The following is a 19,024-nucleotide window of genomic DNA, read 5'->3' as shown; positions in this document are numbered from 1 at the left end:
GCAATGGCAAGACACTTATCAAAAGATGTAACCCCCTTAGGTTCATTTTTTCTTATCTCATAATTGAGATGCTCAACACTTTGAATGAGAATTTTAATTTCCAAATAATACACTTTATTCACCAAAAAAATGGTAACTTTTTTTTTAATCAAAAGAAAGGAATATTCATTGATCAAACAAACAGGAGAATACAAAAGGGTGAATCAAACAGCCCTCAACACTTACAAAGATTTTACAAACTCAATCATTTGCCTTTCTCTAGTAGATAGGTGCCTAGAAGTAATATTAAGAACTCTAGCTTTGACAGAATGCCTAATCAATTGTTCAACTTTAAGGACAGTAAAACAACTATCAAGAAAATAGCAAGCATTTCTATTTAACCAGATGAAATAAGTGCAAGCAGCAAGTGTTGCAGCCACTATATGATGAAGCCAATCCGACTTCCAGCTGGGCAGCCAAGCTATCCAATCCTCAAAATTACCAGGCCAGGTAGCCCCTCCAAGCCAGCGAGAGACAAGGTGCATAACCTTCTTAGAAAAAATGCAATCAAAGAATAAGTGACCATGGCTTTCACCAGCGAGACCACATAGTGGGCATATCACAGATGCAACAGAAATATGATAAGAAAACACCAAGTCCCTAGTGAGCAGATGCTGGTTAACAGCCTGCCAAAGGATGAATCTGTGTTTAGGTACAGAAAGCTTAGACCAAACTGGTCGCTCATATTCAATACGCTCACACGGAAGAAACTTAGCATATAAAGTACCGAAATGAAGTTTACCCTTAACCACAACAGCCTCCAAATCTATAACGACCCAATTTACTAATAAGGCTTAAGGGCCTTGATTAGTGTGCCGGGAGGGCATAACAGGATTATATGTGATTTAATGATTAAAGCATGCTATATGACTATTTGAATATTTGTGATGCATGACTATGTGTATTAGTATGCATGTAGGCCCTGATTAGGTTAGAAAGGCATAATCGTAATTTTGGCCCGTTGAGGGCATGACTGTATATATTTGTGATAAATTTTCGAGACCACATTATTATGTGGATATATTTGTAATCTGTGACTCAAGGTGATCCCAGTGAGCGGTTTAGTGAAAAGTCACGGCGGGGATTTATACCCGGCTCGGGGCGAGCCTGGGGGTATTTATGGGAATTTAGAGAATATATTGGAGTCTATTTTGATATTGAGGAATATAATTGGTGATTAGTTAGGTGTCGGGAAGTAAGTGGTAAATAATAGAGACACTCGAGGAATTAGCGGGAATTGGGAGAAATGACCAAAATGCCCCTAGGTGGATTAAAAGGCTTAGGAATTATGGGAGGGTATTGTGGTCATTTGGCTTATAAGGGATAAAATGTTATTAGGCTTTATACTTAGTGGATTGTGTAGAAAGGGCTGGAATTCTGAAGGAAAGAAAGGAAAGAAGAGAAGGAAAAAAAAAGGGAAATTGGAAGTCTTTTTCTCTCTCATTCTGTTGGAGAACTCTTCTCCATTTCCTTGAGGTTTCTTGGAGCAAAATTCAGAGGGAGTCTAGGCAGGAGCTTGAGGCTAAGGTCTTTGGTCTGGTTTGAGGAATTGGCAGGGGATACTAATCATTTGAGGTAAGGTTCAAGGTAGTTTTCAGTTTCTAGTTCTTGGTATGGTTGTGGATTTTGAGCTGAGTTTTGGTGGGGAATTCTAGGGAAATTGGAGATGAGCTCGAGGTGAAGGTTAAGCTAGTGAGGAGGTTAACCTAGGCTAAGCTCATCCAGCAAAGGTAAGAAATTCTAGTTCAAGTTTTGTGGTTTTAATTGTTGTTTTTGCTGAGTTTCTGAGTTTCAGGTCCAACTATGGTGAATTCTTTGATTAAGGGTGCATATGATTGAGTTATGTGTGGTTGGGATGCTTGGAATGAGTGGAGGATGTTGGTAGGTTTGTTTTATGTTTGGTTGAAGTTTGGAAGAGTTTTGGAAGGGTTTGGCTCGGGGAAAATCGAAGGAGAAAAAGGCAAGATTTGTTGTGCTGTGACTAGCGCTACAACGCTAGCCATTGGGCGCTGTAGCGCTAGGCTGAGTGGTCTGGGGCACCTTAGGCTCTATTTGTAGTGCTCTCCTTAGAGTGTTGTAGCGCTACCCTGTTTCCAGAAAGGGGTTTTTGTGTTATTTTCAAGGGTTTTTGCCCGGGGGTTCGGGGTTTGATTCCACCACCCCGTTTGGTGGAATTAGGGCTTCCCGAGGGCTCGGGATTGGTCCCGAGGCTAGGTTTTGGACTTGAGGTTTGGTGATGATTCTGATCTATGGTTATGATTAGGTGTGCGCTAGGGCTCAAGAGGGATCGTGCTTAAGGAGCAAATCGAACAAGGCTAGCGAATCTAAAGGTAAGAAAACTACATCCGGTTATGTGTTTGGGACTAAGAGCTTCCTATACCTGTATAATGTCATAGATGGTATTATGCCATGGGACATGTGATAAACGGCCTAAGGGTGCCGTAAATTATGCTTGCGCACATGGCGTGGCTTGGCCACTGGTAGCCGAGGACAACTTAATATTCACTGAGCTCGGTTTAAGCGGGCCGAAGTCAGTGGGATAAATAGAGGGTGCGGCCTAAGGGCGTTAACCCTAGTTATCATATGTGGATTGATTATTATTATGGAATGATATACTTGGTATGCTGACTACTTGAATAACATGAATGCTTAAACTGTTGAATACATGCTTATGGGGTATGAGTTACCTGATTGTCTGTTGAATGATTATGCTCTGTTACTGTGTTTTCTTGCTGGGCCTTGGCTCACGGGTGCTACGTGGTGCAGGTAAAGGCAAAGGCAGGTTCGACCGATCCTGAGATGGAGAGCTGCGAGGCTGAATGTACATAGACAGCTGTTCGGCCGCCATGACCAAAGTGTGGAACAGCACAAGAAATGCTTAACCGTTTGTTTTGCCTTAAAGTGGCTAATCATTGTATCTAGATCTTGAGTCTTTTGTAAACAGTCTTTAACTTATTACTTCTGGGATTCCATGCAAATAGAAAATGTTTATTTATAAGAAATGCAACTTTTGAGACCAAAATCTTTTAACCCTAGTTCAACTATAGTTTTGGTAACACGTTTTGATTAAATGACTTGATTAACAAGTCTTGCACCTTTATAAACACACAGTGTAACGGTCTTGGCTATCCAGGGCGTTACAACTTGGTATCAAAGCGTCCTAGGTTTAAGGGTTCCTGAAGACTGGCTGGACATGTACATTCGCCGCGAAAGCCAAGCTTGACTCAAGGTTTGGTAAATTGTGTATACATGACTATGTGCTTAAATGATTTGAATGAGATATGATTGTTGATATCTACCTGACTAATAGGGAGCATGAGATACTGAAAGGGCCCAGCCCTTGACTATTGAATGATGTTATTGAGGCGTGCTTATCAGCACTGCTATGCATGTGGGTGAATATATGGATGAATATTTGGATAAATTGTTATACTTTGATTGCTTGTGAATGATTGGGGTTCCAGTGATGGATCATGAAATGATTATTACCCTGTCGTCATAGTCTGATTGCCGAGTTGCTGATTGCAGATTGACTTGGATAATTATGCGTCCAAGAAAATCTACACGACTAGCCGGCAGGTCTGAAACTAAAGATGATGATCAGGGCCAGACCCCTCCGCCAGTCCCTGAGAACTGGCAGCAGCTTATGGCAGACATGCAGGCTCGGCTACAGAGCCAAGATGAATAGATCTGGATTCTGCGGCAGCAGGCTCCATTGGGGGGCGCTGCCCCTATTGTGCGACTTGCAGTGGTACCTGTTGTATAGCCATTTGAGGTTGGGAATAAATGGGAGCCGTTGTATGAGCGGTTCAGGAAACAGCAGCCGCTGATCTTTGAGGGAGGACCAGATCCACTGAAGGCTGAACAGTGGATGACCATGATTACTACCATTCTGGACTTTATGAGAGTAGAGGGTTATGACAGAGTGGCCTGCGCCACATATATGCTGAGAGAGGATGCCCGAATCTGGTGGGAGGTGGCATCACAGTCCAGGGATGTTACTACTTTAACTTGGGAATGATTTAAGGAACTATTCAGTCAGAAGTACTATAATGTTGCCATCAGGGCAGCGAAGATAAATGAGTTCGTGGGGCTGGTTCAGGGCAGCATGACAGTCACATAATATGCCCTAAAGTTCGATAGACTTGCAAAATTCGCACCAGACCTTGTGCCTACTGATGCAGCTAGGCAAGACAGATTCATTAGAGGGCTTAATGCTATGATAGCCCGAGATGTAAGGATTACAACAGTTCCTGGAGGGACGACTTATGCCCAGGTTGTAGAGAAGGCTTTTACCGCTGAGGAAGCGGAGAATAAGATATGGAGAGAGAGTGCAGTGAGACGGGAGGGCCGCAGGGCGGTGCCTCCATATTTTGGTTCTGGTAGGGGCAGAGGCCCCAGTGATTTGAAGAGGAAGACTCCTGATGCTTCGATCGTTCCTGGTCCTGATAGGAAAGGTCGGGGTGCTCAAGGTGGTCATCAGGGAGGCAGTGATGCATGGAGGACTTATCCTGAGTGCACGAGGTGCAGAAGATGCCATCCGGGTGAATTTCGGGCTAAGGCCTGTTATGTGTGTGGGGTGGTGGGACACCTTAAGAAAGATTGCCCGACAGTGAAGAAGGGAGATGCGAGGAAGGTGGACAGCTTGACTCCAGCTCGAGTGTTCACCCTGACACAGGCAAAGGCCGAGGCTAGTCCCTCGGTAGTAACAAGTCAGCTTTCTAGTGCTGGCACTCCTTTTACTGTATTGATTGACTCTGGTGCTACACATTCGTTTGTTTCTAGTAGGGTGATTGATAGACTGTGTAGACTTAGTGAGTATTGTACTTCAGGGTTTAGGACTATTTTGCCTACAGGGGAACTGGTAGTATCTAGGAGGTGGATTAGAGCATTGCTAGTGATAGTGGACGGTAGAAAGTTGTCAGTAGATTTGATTGAGCTGAGTATGGAGGACTTCAATATGATTCTGGGTATGGATTGGCTGGTTAGATATGGAGCTACTATTGACTGCAGGAAGAAGATGTTGACCTTTGTGCCAGAGGGTGAGGATCCCTTTGTTTTTGTGGGAGCGGTGTATGGACCTCGCGTACCCAGGATATCAGCGCTGAGAGCCAGAGATCTGTTACAAGGAGGGTGTGTAGGTTTTCTGGCTAGTGTGGTGGATACCACCAGGGTTTCGCCAGTAGGACCGGAAGAGACCAGATTGGTTTTTGAGTTCTTGGATGTGTTCCTTGAGGACTTGCCGGGGTTGCCCCTGCGTAGAGAGATTCAGTTTGTCATTGAGTTGGCGCCAGGGACAGAGCCAGTGTCGAGGGCACTGTATAGGATGGCACCAGTAGAACTAAAAGAATTGAAGATATAGTTGCAGGAGCTTCTGGATTTGGGGTTTATTAGGCCTAGTTACTCGCCGTGGGGTGCTCCAGTTCTATTTGTGAAGAAGAAGGGCAGGACTTTGAGAATGTGCATAGACTACAGGGAATTGAACAAGTTGACTATCAAGAATAAGTAACCCCTACCAAGGATTGATGACTTTTTCGATCAGCTGCAGGGCAAGACGGTGTTCTCAAAGATTGATCTTTGATTTGGTTATCACCAGCTGAGGATCAAGGACGAGGACATACCGAAGACGGCCTTCCGAACGAGGTACGGGCACTACGAGTTTCTGGTCATGTCGTTTGGTTTGACCAATGCCCCAGCAACCTTCATGGATCTAATGAACAGGGTGTTCAAGGACTTTCTGGATTAGTTCGTTATTGTTTTCATTGACGACATCTTAGTGTACTCCAGTTCAGAGGCAGAGCACGAGCTTCATCTTTGACAGGTTCTTCAGAGGTTGAGGGAGCATCAGTTGTACGCCAAGTTTAAGAAATGTGAATTTTGGTTACCAAAAGTGACATTCCTTGGACATATTGTGGGCGCATATGGGATTAAGATGGATCCATCTAAGGTAGAAGCAGTTAGGGATTGGCCGAGGCCAAGGACCGCCTCGGAGGTGCGGAGTTTTCTTGGTCTAGCGGGTTATTATAGACGGTTTGTGGAAGGCTTCTCAAAGATAACGGCACCGATGACAGAATTGACACGGAAGAATTTGAAGTTTATCTGGTCAGGCAAGTGTGAAGACAATTTCCAAGAGCTGAAGCGACGACTTATTTCTGCGTTTGTGTTGAGTCTTCCTTCGGGGGAAGGGAAGTTTGTGGTCTATTGCGATGCATCAAGGTTGGGTTTAGGCTGTGTGCTGATGCATAATGAGAAGGTCATAGTTTATGCATCACGATAGCTGAAGGAGTATGAACAGCGGTATCCTACCCATGATTTGGAGCTCGCAGCGGTGGTATTTGCACTGAAGATTTGGCGACATTACTTGTATGGGGAGAAGTGCGAGGTGTACATTGACCATAAGAGTCTGAAGTATTTCTTTACACAAAAGGACCTGAACATGAGACAAAGGCATTGGCTAGAGTTGGTGAAGGACTATGATTGTGATATTCTTTACCATTCGGGGAAAGCCAACGTAGTGGCGGATACATTGAGCCGGAGGGGCCCAGGTCAGTTATACAGTTCCACCCTGATCTCGAGAGAGTTAGCTGATGAGATGGTCAGAGCAGGGATATAATTAGTGGTAGGCCGGTTGGCCAATATTACTCTGCAGTCGACCCTGCTAGAGCGGATTAAAGAAGGACAGTTGGTAGACGCTCAGTTACAGGAGGTTAGAGAGAATGTCTTAGCGGGAGTAGCTAAGGACTATTCTATTTCTGAGGTTGGTTTGCTTCAGTATCAGGGATGGATTTGTGTTCCAGCTGATGAGGGGATCAGACGAGATATATTGGATGAGTCTCATACGACGCCGTACTCACTTCATCCGGGTGCCACGAAGATGTACCAGGATCTTCGGATGTTATATTGGTGGCCCGGGATGAAGAAGGATGTGGTGGAGTACGTAGCCAGATGCATAACCTGTCAACAGGTGAAAGCTGAACATCAGCGACCAGCAGGGTTGCTTCAGCCTTTGGGTATTCCCGAGTGGAAATGGGAGGACATTACGATGGATTTTGTGGGAGGTTTACCCAGAACGGCAGGGCTTCATGACTCGGTGTGGGTGATAGTGGACAGATACACCAAGTCAGCCCATTTTCTTCCAGTGAAGTCGACATACACTATGGATCAGTACACTGAGTTGTACATGAGAGAAATCGTACGTCTCCATGGGGTTCCTAAGTCTATAGTGTCAGACCGGGATCCTATCTTTACTTCCAACTTTTGGGGTGGTTTGCAGAAGGCTATGGGGACTCAGTTGAAGTTCAGTACAGCCTTTCATCCTCAGACTGATGGACAGTCTGAGAGGACGATTCAGGTGTTGGAAGATATGCTCAGAGCGTGTGTGATCGACTTTGAAGGGTCATGGAGTAAGTATCTCCCGTTGATTGAATTTTCGTATAACAATAGTTACCAATAACCGAAGAGTGGCTCCCTACGAGAAGTTATATGGGAGGAAGTGCAGATCACCCATTCATTGGGATGAGATGGGTGAGAGGAAGTATTTGGGGCTAGATATGGTTCAGAGGACAAGTGAAGCAATAAAGAAGATCCGAGCTAGGATGTTCGCCTCACAGAGTAGACAGAAAAGCTACGCTGATCCCAAGCGTAGGGACGTGGAGTTCCAGGTTGGGGACCACGTGTTTCTTCGGGTTTCATCATTGCGAGGGGTGAGGAGGTTTGGAAAGAAGGGAAAGCTAAGCCCTAGGTTCATTGGACCTTTTGAGATCCTGGAAAGGGTCGGTCAGGTGGCTTACAGGTTGGCCTTGCCACCATCATTGTCAGAAGTTCATGACGTATTCCATGTTTCTATGCTCCGGAAGTACGTCTCGGATGTGACTCATGTATTGAGGTATGAGGACTTAGAGTTACAGACAGATTTGGCTTATGAGGAGCAACCGGTTCAAATTTTGGATCAGAAAGATAAAGTACTACGGAATAGGACGATTCCTCTTGTTAAAGTGTTGTGGAGGAATAGTAGGGTCGAGGAAGCGACCTGGGAGCTTGAGACGGCGATGCGGGATCAGTATCCCGAGTTATTCAGGTAAATTTCGAGGAGGAAATTCTCATTAGGAGGGGATAGTTGTAACGACCCAATTTACTAATAAGGCTTAAGAGCCTTGATTAGTGTGCCGGGAGGGCATAACAGGATTATATGTGATTTAATGATTAAAGCATGCTATATGACTATTTGAATTAGTATGCATGTATGCCCTGATTAGGTTAGAAGGGCATAATCGTAATTTTGGCCCGTTGAGGGCATAACTGTATATATTTGTGATAAATTGCCGAGACCACATTATTATGTGGATATATTTGTAATCTGTGACTCAAGGCGATCCCAGTGAGCGGTTTAGTGAAAAGTCGCGGCGGGGATTTATACCCGGCTCGGGGTGACCTGGGGGTATTTATGGGAATTTAGAGAATATATTGGAGTCTATTTTGATATTGAGAAATATAATTGATGATTAGTTAGGTGCCGGGAAGTAAGTGTTAAATAATAGAGACACTCGAGGAATTAGCGGGAATTGGGAGAAATGACCAAAATGCCCCTAGGTGGATTAAAAGGCTTAGGAATTATGGGAGGGTGTTGTGGTCATTTGGCTTATAAGGGATAAATGTTATTAGGCTTTATACTTAGTGGATTGTGTAGAAAGGGCTGGAATTCTGAAGGAAAGGAAAGAAAAGAAAGAAGAGAAGGAAAAAAAAAGGGAAATTGGAAGTCTTTTTCTCTCTCATTCTGTTGGAGGACTCTTCTCCATTTCCTTGAGGTTTCTTGGAGCAAAATTCAGAGGGAGTCTAGGCAGGAGCTTGAGGCTAAGGTCTTTGGTCTGGTTTGAGGAATTGGCAGGGGATACTCATCATTTGAGGTAAGGTTCAAGGTAGTTTTCAGTTTCTAGTTCTTGGTATGGTTGTGGATTTTGAGCTGAGTTTTGGTGGGGAATTCTAGGGAAATTGGAGCTGAGCTCAAGGAGGTGAAGGCCAAGCGAGTGAGGAGGTTAACCTAGGCTAAGCTCATCCAGCAAAGGTAAGAAATTCTAGTTCAAGTTATGTGGTTTTAATTGTTGTTTTTGCTGAGTTTTTGAGTTTTAGGTCCAGCTTTGGTGAATTCTTTGATTATGGATGCATGTGATTGAGTTACGTGTGGTTGGGATGCTTGGGATGAGTGGAGGATGTTGGTAGGTTTGTTTTATGTTTGGTTGAAGTTTGGAAGAGTTTTGGAAGGGTTTGGCTAGGGGAAAATCGAAGGAGGAAAAGGCAAGATTTGCTGTGCTGTGACTAGCGCTACATCGCTAGCCATTGGGCGCTGTAGCGCTAGGCTGAGTGGTATGGGGCGCCTTAGGCTCTGTTTGTAGCGCTGTAGCGCTCTCCTTAGAGTGATGTAGTGCTACCCTATTTCCAGAAAGGGGTTTTTAGGTTATTTTCAAGGGTTTTTGCCCGGGGGTTTGGGGTTTGATTCCACCACCCCGTTTGGTGGAATTAGGGCTTCCTGAGGGCTCGGGATTGGTCCCGAGGCTAGGTTTTGGAATTGAGGTTTGGTGATGATTTTGATCTATGGTTGTGATTAGGTGTGCGCTAGGGCTCAAGAGGGATCTTTCTTAGGGATCAAATCGAACAAGGCTAGCGAATCTAAAGGTAAGAAAATTGCACCCGGTTATGTGTTTGTGATGGGACTAAGAGCTCCCTATACCTGTATAATGTCATAGATGGTATTATGACATGGGACATGTGATAAACGACCTAAGGGTGCTGTAAATTATACTTGCGCACAGGGCGCGACTTGGCCACTGGTAGCCGATGACAACTTAATATTCACTGAGCTCGGTTTAAGCGGGCCAGAGTCAGTGGGATAAATAGAGGGTGCGGCCTAAGGGCGTTAACCCTAGTTATCATATGTGGATTGATTATTGTTATGGAATGATATACTTGGTATGCTGAATACTTGAATAACATGAATGCTTAAACTGTTGAATACATGCTTATGGGGTATGAGTTACCTGATTGTCTGTTGAATGATTGTGCTTTGTTACTATGTTTTCTTGCTGGGCCTTGGCTCACGGGTGCTACGTGGTGCAGGTAAAGGCAAAGGCAGGTTGGACCGATCCTGAGATGGAGAGCTGCAGGGCTGAATGTACATAGACAGCTGTTCGGCCACCACGACCAAAGAGTGGAACAACACAAGAAATGCTTAACCGTCTGTTTTGCCTTAGAGTGGCTAATCATTGTATCTAGATCTTGAGTCTTTTGTAAACAATATTTAACTTATTACTTCTGGGATCCCATGTAAATAGAAAATGTTTATTTATAAGAAATGAAACTTTTGAGACCAAAATCTTTTAACCCTAGTTCAACTATAGTTTTGGTAGCACGTTTTGATTAAATGACTTGATTAGCAAGTCTTGCACCTTTATAAACACACAGTGTAACGGTCTTGGCTATCCAGGGCGTTACAAAATCAGACCGAGAAACAAATTTACAGTAGGAAACCAACTTCCTCCAATACCAGTTGGAATCATGTTTTATCAAATGATCCCAGAGACTAACCCCTTTCAGATAAATGCAATTCACCCACTTAACCCAAAGCTGATCTTGTTTAGACTCAATAGCCCAAATATATTTGGCAAGTGAGATTTTGTTCCAAATAGGCCCCTCAAGAAATCCCAAACCACCAAAAGACTTAGGACGACAAACTTGCTCCCAAGAGGTGAAATGAAACTTACTGCGGGAACCACTCTCACCCCAAAGGAACTGACGACAAATTCTATCAATGTTCTTAACAACACTCTGAGGAAGCATGAATATACTCATCCAATAATTTCGAATACCAAGCAGAATAGAATGAATAAGTTGGACCCTACCAGCATAAGAGAGATGGCGACTGGACCAGACATTGAGACACATCTGAATCTTCTTAAAAGTAATATCACAATCAGTGGCCTTCCATTTGGTAGGACGAAGGGGATCCCCAAGATATTTCAGTGGGAAAACACCCTCAATAAGCTTTGAACAGGCCAAAATTCTAGCTTTAATCTCAGCTAGAACACCTCCAAAGTAGATATGAGATTTAGAGTAATTAATCTTTAGACCCGAAGAGCAACCAAATTCAGAAAACACCTCAAGAAGAACTTGAACAGAGGAAATGGCACCTTTACAAAAGATAATGAGGTCGTCAGCAAAACAAAGACTAATTAGATTCAAAGACTTACACATTGGATGAAATCTGAACCGGTTATCTATGGAGGCCTTAATCAGAAGGCGGGTGAGATACTCCATCACTATAACAAATAGCAAAGGATAAGTAGGATCTCCCTGCCGAAGCCCTTTTCCACCCTTAAACTTCCCTTGAATCCTACCATTTAGAACCAAAGAGTAAGACGATATTCTCAAGCAAACCATAATCCAATTGATGAACCGACTTGGAAAGCACAACATATTGAGCAAATTTTCCAAGAAATCCCAGTCAATAGTATCATATGCCTTGCTCAAGTCTAGCTTCATTGCACAACGGGGTGAGCTATTTTTCCTATTGTATCCCTTAATCAGATCTTGAAAAATGAGGACATTGTAAGCCAGAGATCTATGTTTTATAAAGGTACCCTGATTAAGATTGATCAGAGAAGGGAGAACCATAGCCAACCGGTTAAAAAGAATTTTCGAAATGCACTTGTAAATAGTATTGCAACAAGCAATTGGTCTAAACTCAGAAGCAATTGTTAGCTGATCCACTTTCGGGATAAGAGAGATGATAGTATCATTAAGCAACGGGGGAATTCTGCTTGAGTCAAAGAAATCCAAAACAGCCACATAAACTTCCTTGCCTATATCCTTCCATATAGCTTTGAAGAACCCTACCCCATAACCATCCGGGCCAGGACTTTTGACTGAGTGAATACTAAACATAGCTGACCGAACTTCTGGGAGAGTAAACAATTTTATTAGGCTCAACTGGTCATCCAAACTCAGTACAGGACCATGGCTAATACAAACAGGATCTATTTGACCAGTAGACTTGCTAGCAATCCCCAAATGACTCTTAAAATGTTGAAAAAAATAATCAACAACCTAATCATAATCATCCACAAAGTGACCATCAGCATCAATATATGAAACAATAGGATTAGAAATCTGCCTTTGTTTCAAGTGAGCATGTAAATACGAGGAATTTTCATCACCAAAACGAAGCCAAGTGATCTTACTTTTTTGACGAAGAAAGTTGGCATAAATCTTCTCATGCCTGAAGTAATCCTACTGGGCTTCTTTTTCTTTTGACAGTAAGTCGGCATTGAAAGGATCTGAATAAAGAGCATCTTGGGCCTGCTGGTATTTAGATTTACTATCCTCATAGTTACAAGCAACATCTCCCATAGATCTCCAATTGAGCTTTTTTAGAACATGTTTTAGTCTTGTGAGTTTTCCAACAAGACGAAACAACCCTTGCCCCTTAAATGAATAGACCAGCTATTAAGAACAGTCTCCCTAAATTTGTCATGAGCTACCCATATATTGTAAAATCGAAAAGGCTTCACTCCCAACCTTCTGAAATCCACCTGTTTGATAAGCAGATAACAATGGTTAGAAACCACATCCCATTGAGCATAAGCTATAGCCAACGGGAAGACATCACTCCAACTCTCATTAGCAAATATTCTGTCCAACTTGGAGAAGATACGAGCTCCACCATCCTGCTTATTAGACCAAGTGTAATATGGGCCCAACGTCTTCATTTCAGTTGCCTCTCCTAAAGCTAACCACTGACGAGCATCCTCCATTTCCTTAACAGAAATAAGGTCTTCCACCAAGACGATCATCTACATGAAAAATAGCATTAAAGTCTCCCATAATAATCCAGGGGTTAACCGGCCTATGAACAGTAGCTAAGTTAGACCATAATAATTTCCTAGTCTCCAAGTGATTAGAGCCATAGACTACCGAGAGGAAATATTCCAAATTCCTACCAAGCATATTAACTCTACAGTGTAAAATTTGATCACTCTCCTGAAGAATATCAACCATCACCAATTGAGCTTTCCAAATTAGCAAAATATGCTCCTCCAGCACAGAACTGCTATAAAACTTCCAACCAGCAAAAGATGAGTTCATAATATCCCTTATTCTATCCCCTTTTATTTTTGTTTCAATCAAAGCTCCAAGACCAATTTTATTCAGTCTGCAGACATCCAAAATTGCCTGCTGCTTATTCTTGTTATTTAACCCCCTAACATTCCAACTTAACATGTTGCAGCAATCCATTCAAGGCATGTGGTAAAGGCGGATAAGTTGTTTGCTGCTGGTTTTCCCGTAGAAGACTGAAAGAATTCCTCTGCAGTTCAAGACATGGTATATCATTAGGTTTCATCATCCCTGATTTTCGAGGGGTTTCTCATTTGGATCCAATAGGACCAGATGAAGCAGAAGCATGAGAGCGAACCTCATGGGACTCTTGCTAATTCTGGGAACTGAAATCCGGGGCATCAATAGTAATGCCACTAGCTGCAATATCACCTGCTTTAGCCTGGTTTTGAGACTCTGTCGACCTCTTAATAACATCAGGGGCATGCTTGCAGGAGGTAGCAGTATGACCCAACTTCTTACAACCAGAACATTTAGTTGGTAGCCATTCGTAATCAATGGGTTGCTCCATAACCTGACCTCTCTCATTTAGATAGTGAATATGCATAGGAAGATGTTTTGCAATTTCCATATCAACTAGGACTCTAGCAAATTTGATCATAGATCTAGCTTTTGTGACCTTATCAATCATGATAGGAGTACCAATAGTGCTAACAAGGGCGCTCAGACAGTTCACACCCCAGTATTGCAACCCAAGACCAGGTAAATGAATCCAAACAGGCACAGATTTTACTGACCTTAAAGACTCAACATCAGATGACCAAGGCCGAAGCACAATAGGCTTCTTGTCAAAATGAATCACTCCAGATTCGAGCACCAAATCCCTAGTAACTTCATCTCAAAACTTAACCATTGTGAAACCAGAATTCATTCGGGCCACACAGTCAATTCCAAGTTTCCCCAAATTCTTCTGATAAACCCTTCAAAAACAGCTAGGGGAGGATTAGCCCCAATGACCATACAAATCAGGGCCGATTTCTAGTATGAAGCCTCCACTTCAATCTCATCCATATCCAATTGAGCCACCAGTTTACCATCACGTTGAAGCGGATCCTGATAATGTAGCCTCGTACACCCAAAAGAAGGGAGAGATTCCTTAAACCGAGCCCAGTTTTCTTTGGCCGATTCTTGGAAAGACTGCACATCAACTTCAGCAGCCCAAGAGGTTGGGTTAGACTTCTCAGCAATGTCACCATGGATCGTCACATCAGTATCCAGGAACATTGGTTCCAAATTCTTCTCCTAAACCGCAGCTACCTCCGTCTCAACTCTTTCTTCCTCAACAATCTGATCATTGGATGAAGGGGGCTTCGAGTCAATAACATTGGCAAGATTCTACACAGACTTCTTCCTTCTCGCCATGGAGAGAGAGAGGCTATGACCATGCTTGGAGTCAATCACTAAGGTAAAATGGTAACTTATTACATTCTAATGATATAGGATAAAACATATTATCATCGCACAAATATTTGAAATATAATTTCACATTGTTGTCAACATACATGACTAATACCATACTAATATGACTCTTTATTAATATGAAAACATGAATTACAAATATCATACACATATGATTTCACATTTCTTTTGATTCACAAAATCAATATATAGTCATGTCATATAAAACTCATAAAATTGTCATTCTAATAATTTATCATTATCACATAATAAGACATTCTATGACATGCTAGCATATTACCCAATAATCTACTAGATTATTTACATATTAATCACATATAACAAAAACTCAAGATATTATATTATCTTCTAATCTAACCACTAAAAACAAAGGAGATTAGAAAACAATGAACCTCATTTATAAATTTTTCTTCTTCTCATTTCTATCACTATATGAAAACCATTAGATCTTCTAAGAAAACCAAAGAATAACATTACCTTATCTTACCATCTTTTCAAAGTTGGATCCTCATATGACCTCCATGGTTTCTCCTTCCATTGAAAAAGGAACATAATCTTTTGATTGTTAGAAAATATATATTATTGCTCAACGGAAATATAGAAAAACCAATATACAACTCTATGCAACAAAATACAATAGACAAGGTAATTGATTAAATACATATTACAACTCAATTGCTCAAAATACAAGTAAATAGAAATAAGAGAAGGAAGAGAATTATAATAACTAAAACCCTAAAACAAAAGACACCAATAAATATGTAAATAGAAATAGAAGTAGAGGATTACAAATTCAATACACTAATAATACAAGAAGAACAACAGAATAAAAAGATCAATGAAAAAACAAGCTCTCACACAACCAAAGTGTAGAGTAGTGGGGATCACCAACTTGAACAAGGTTCAAAACCTTTGTCCAAAAGCTTATTTACCCCTATTCTCTAAGGACTAAGGAATCTCTCTAGGAAATAGCTCTCTGGAATTATCAAGCCTCTATGGTGTATTTTTCAGCCAAGTGCTTTGTGGATGGAAAATGGTGTGTCTTACAAGTGAGCATTAGGCTCCTATTTATAAAGTTTGAGATACCCCTTTTAATTTCAAATTACACCAACCCCCATGGATGTTACCAATGTTTAATTGGATGTTTATGGAATTAAAATGGAGATTTGGGAGTTATTTGGGATGTTAGAACCCATTCAATTTGGAAAAAACTGAAAAACCAAATAGGCTTTCAGCCTCACTGGCCACGACCAGGACTTTTCAGTGGCCGTGGCCACTGGCTTCTGTCCCCCAGGCCGCGACCACTGAAAGTCAGTGGCTGCGGCCACAGGTCATTTTCAGCACAAAAAAGTCATTTTTCCAAAATGTTCCAAAACGTCCCAAATCCTTTCCCACATGATTTTGTAACCTCCAAACACCTATTGGGAGTTAAAAACATGACTCCAACAGCCATATTTCATCATGGATTTGTGAAATCCAATCTCAAATGTGTAACATATAATATACACATTATTGAGTAATATTTAGGAGTTACAAATTTGTAACTAATTTTGTAACTCCAAAATATGTCACATTTGGACACACACATGTGTCCAATTTTTGTGACTCTCAATAATATGTTACAAGGTGTGACAAATCATATTTGTGTGACAAATCACATTTGTGTGACAAATCACATTTTGTGTCATTATTTAATCTAACATTATATTATATGAAATAATATAACACTTCTTCACACAGAAGGACTTGAACATGAGGCGGAGACGTTGGTTGGAGTTGGTAAAAGACTATGATTGTGACATTCTCTACCACCCAGGGAAAGCTAACGTAGTGGCAGATGCATTGAGTCAAAGGGGCTCGGGGTAGTTATTTAGTTCCACTCATATTTCGAGGGAGTTGGCTGATGAGATGTCTAGAGCGAGGATAGAGTTGGTGGTGGGCCGGTTGGCCAATATTACTTTGCAGTCGACCTTACTAGAGCGGATTATAGAGGGTTAGTTGGTAGATGCACAGTTACAGGAGGATAGAGAGAATGTCTTAGCGGGGGTAGCTAAGGACTATTCTATTTCTGAGGTTGGTCTGCTACGGTATCATGGTCAGATTTATGTTCCGACTGATGTGGGGATTAGACGAGAGATACTGGATGAATCGCATACCACGTTGTACTCACTTCATCCGGGTACCACGAAGATGTATCAGGATTTACAGACGCTGTATTGGTGGCCCGGGATAAAGAAGGATGTGGTGGAGAACGTGGCCAGGTGTTTGACCTGTCACTAGGTGAAAGCTAAGCTTCAACGGCTAGCAGGGTTGCTTCAGCCTTTGGGTATTCCCAAGTGGAAATGGGAGGATATTACGATGGACTTTGTGGGAGGTTTACCCGGGGCAGTGGGGCTTCATGACTCGGTGTGGGTGATAGTGGATAGATACACCAAGTCAACTCATTTTCTTCTGGTGAAGACGAATTATACGGTGGATCAATATGCATAGTTGTATGTGAGGGAGATCGTACGTCTCCATGGGGTTCCTAAGTCTATAGTGTCAGACTGAGATCCTATCTTTACCTCCAAGTTTTGGGGTAGTTTGCAGAAGGCCATGGGGACTCAGTTGAAGTTCAGCACAACCTTTCATCCTCAGATGGATGGACAGTCTGAGAGGACGATTCAGGTGTTGGAGGATATGCTTAGGGCATGTGTGATCGACTTTGAAGGATCCTGGAGTAAGTATCTCCCATTGATTGAGTTTTCATATAACAACAATCATCAATCAACGATTGGAGTGGCTCCATATGAGATGTTGTATGGGAAGAGTTGTAGATCGCCTATTCATTAGGATGAAATGGGTAAGAGGAAGTATTTGGGACCGGACATGGTTTAAAAGATGAATGATGCTATTGAGAAGATCCAAGCTAGAATGCTTGCTTCATAGAGCAGACAGAAAAGCTACGCTGATCCTAAGCATAGGGACGTGGAATTCCAAGTTGGGGGCCACATGTTTCTACAAATTTCACCACTGCGAGGGGTGAGGAGGTTTGGAAAGAAGGGCAAGCTGAGCCTTAGATTCATTGGACCTTTTGAGATCCTGGAAAGGACCGGACATGTGGCTTACAGGTTAGCTTTGCCATCGTCGTTGTCGGGAGTTCATGACGTATTCCATGTTTTTATGCTTCAGAAGTACGTCTTAGATACGACACATGTGTTGAAGTATGAAGACTTGGAATTTCAGACATATTTGTCCTATGAGGAGTGACCAGTTCAGATCTTAGATCGGAAAGATAAGGTTCTACGGAACAAGAAAATTCCTCTGGTTAAAGTATTATGGAGGAATAACAGGGTCGAGAAGGCGACTTGGGAGCTTGAGTCAGCGATGCGGGATCAGTATCCCGAGTTATTTAGGTAAATTTTGAGGACGAAATTCTCAATAGGAAGGGATAGTTGTAACGACCCAAAATCACTAATAAGGCTTAAGGGCCTTGATTAGTATGTCGGGAGGGCATAATTGGTTTATGTGCGATTTAAATGATTTAATGAATGATTATGTGATAAGCATGCTTATATGGATATGTGAAACGCATGTTTATGAGTATTATTATGCATGTGGGCCCTGTTTAGATTACATGGGCAGATTTGTAATTTTGGCCCGGTAAGGGCATAAATATGATTATTTGTGATAAATTGTTGAGACCACATTATTATGTGGATATACTTGCAGCATATGGCTCGAGACGATTTGAGTGAGCGGTTTGGCAAATTAGTCACGGCAGAGATTTATATCGGCTCGGGGGTGCCTGGGGGTATTTTTGGGAATTTAGGAGATATATTGGAGATTATTAGACTTTGAATAAATAATTGGCGATTAATTGGATGATGAGATTTGAGTGGTAAATATTAGGAACACTTGTGGAATTAGTGGGAATTGGGAGTAAATGATTATTACACCCTTAGTTTACGTCAAAGGTTAGTTTTGTTGGGAGGGGTAAAATGGTCTTTATGCTAATAAATGATATGCTCAACCTTTATGTTAGAAACAAAACAGAAGAATTGAGAATAATCTAGGAAAGAAAGAAGGAAAAGGGTTCAGCTCACTTCTTTCTCTCTCTCCCACGCATCCCTCTCTCTCTCTTGCTTTCATTTGGATATTGAAGCTTAGCTTCAAGGTGGGAGCACATTCTAAGCTTGGGCTGGGGAAACTTTGAGGAATTGAAGGAGAATTCAGCTGGGACTTGGAGGAAATTCAGATGGGTAATAGAGCTGTGATTTAAAGTAAAATTATGGGCTTTCATCTCTGAATTTGACTAGGTTTATATTGAGGAATTTTGGATATTTGAATGTGTGGATTGGACTGAGTTTTGGGTATTAAATTGGCTGAGTATTGAGTGGTTATTACTAGAATTCTTGTGGCT

At 42.1% G+C, this 19,024-nt stretch overlaps 1 protein-coding gene across 1 annotated transcript; it reads right to left on the bottom strand.

The window, feature by feature from the left end:
- Positions 1-221: 221 nt before the first annotated feature.
- On the bottom strand, positions 222-13,323 carry LOC133791644 (uncharacterized). Its single transcript, XM_062229563.1, has 5 exons — positions 13,003-13,323; positions 12,529-12,881; positions 12,270-12,390; positions 10,618-12,135; positions 222-665 (listed from the first exon to the last, which is right to left on the bottom strand). Exons 1-5 carry the CDS (start codon positions 13,321-13,323, stop codon positions 222-224), a joined length of 2,757 nt encoding a protein of 918 aa, XP_062085547.1.
- Between the last annotated feature and the right edge of the window lie 5,701 nt (positions 13,324-19,024).

This window comes from Humulus lupulus, chromosome 7 (genome assembly GCF_963169125.1).
Source record: "Humulus lupulus chromosome 7, drHumLupu1.1, whole genome shotgun sequence".
NCBI classification, from domain to species: domain Eukaryota; kingdom Viridiplantae; phylum Streptophyta; class Magnoliopsida; order Rosales; family Cannabaceae; genus Humulus; species Humulus lupulus.
This window is presented reverse-complemented; position numbering and strand designations above follow the sequence as displayed.

Bases quoted from the DNA above. Each gene is read 5' to 3' on its own strand.
- LOC133791644 (XM_062229563.1), bottom strand. From the start codon at position 13,323: ATGGATTGCTGCAACATGTTAAGTTGGAATGTTAGGGGGTTAAATAAC. The intron at 12,882-13,002 runs GTAGTCTATGGC...TTTTTCATGTAG, and splicing joins ATTTGGAATATTTCCTCTCG to ATGATCGTCTTGGTGGAAGA. The intron at 12,136-12,269 runs GTAAGATCACTT...GATTATGATTAG, and splicing joins CAACTTTCTTCGTCAAAAAA to GTTGTTGATTATTTTTTTCA.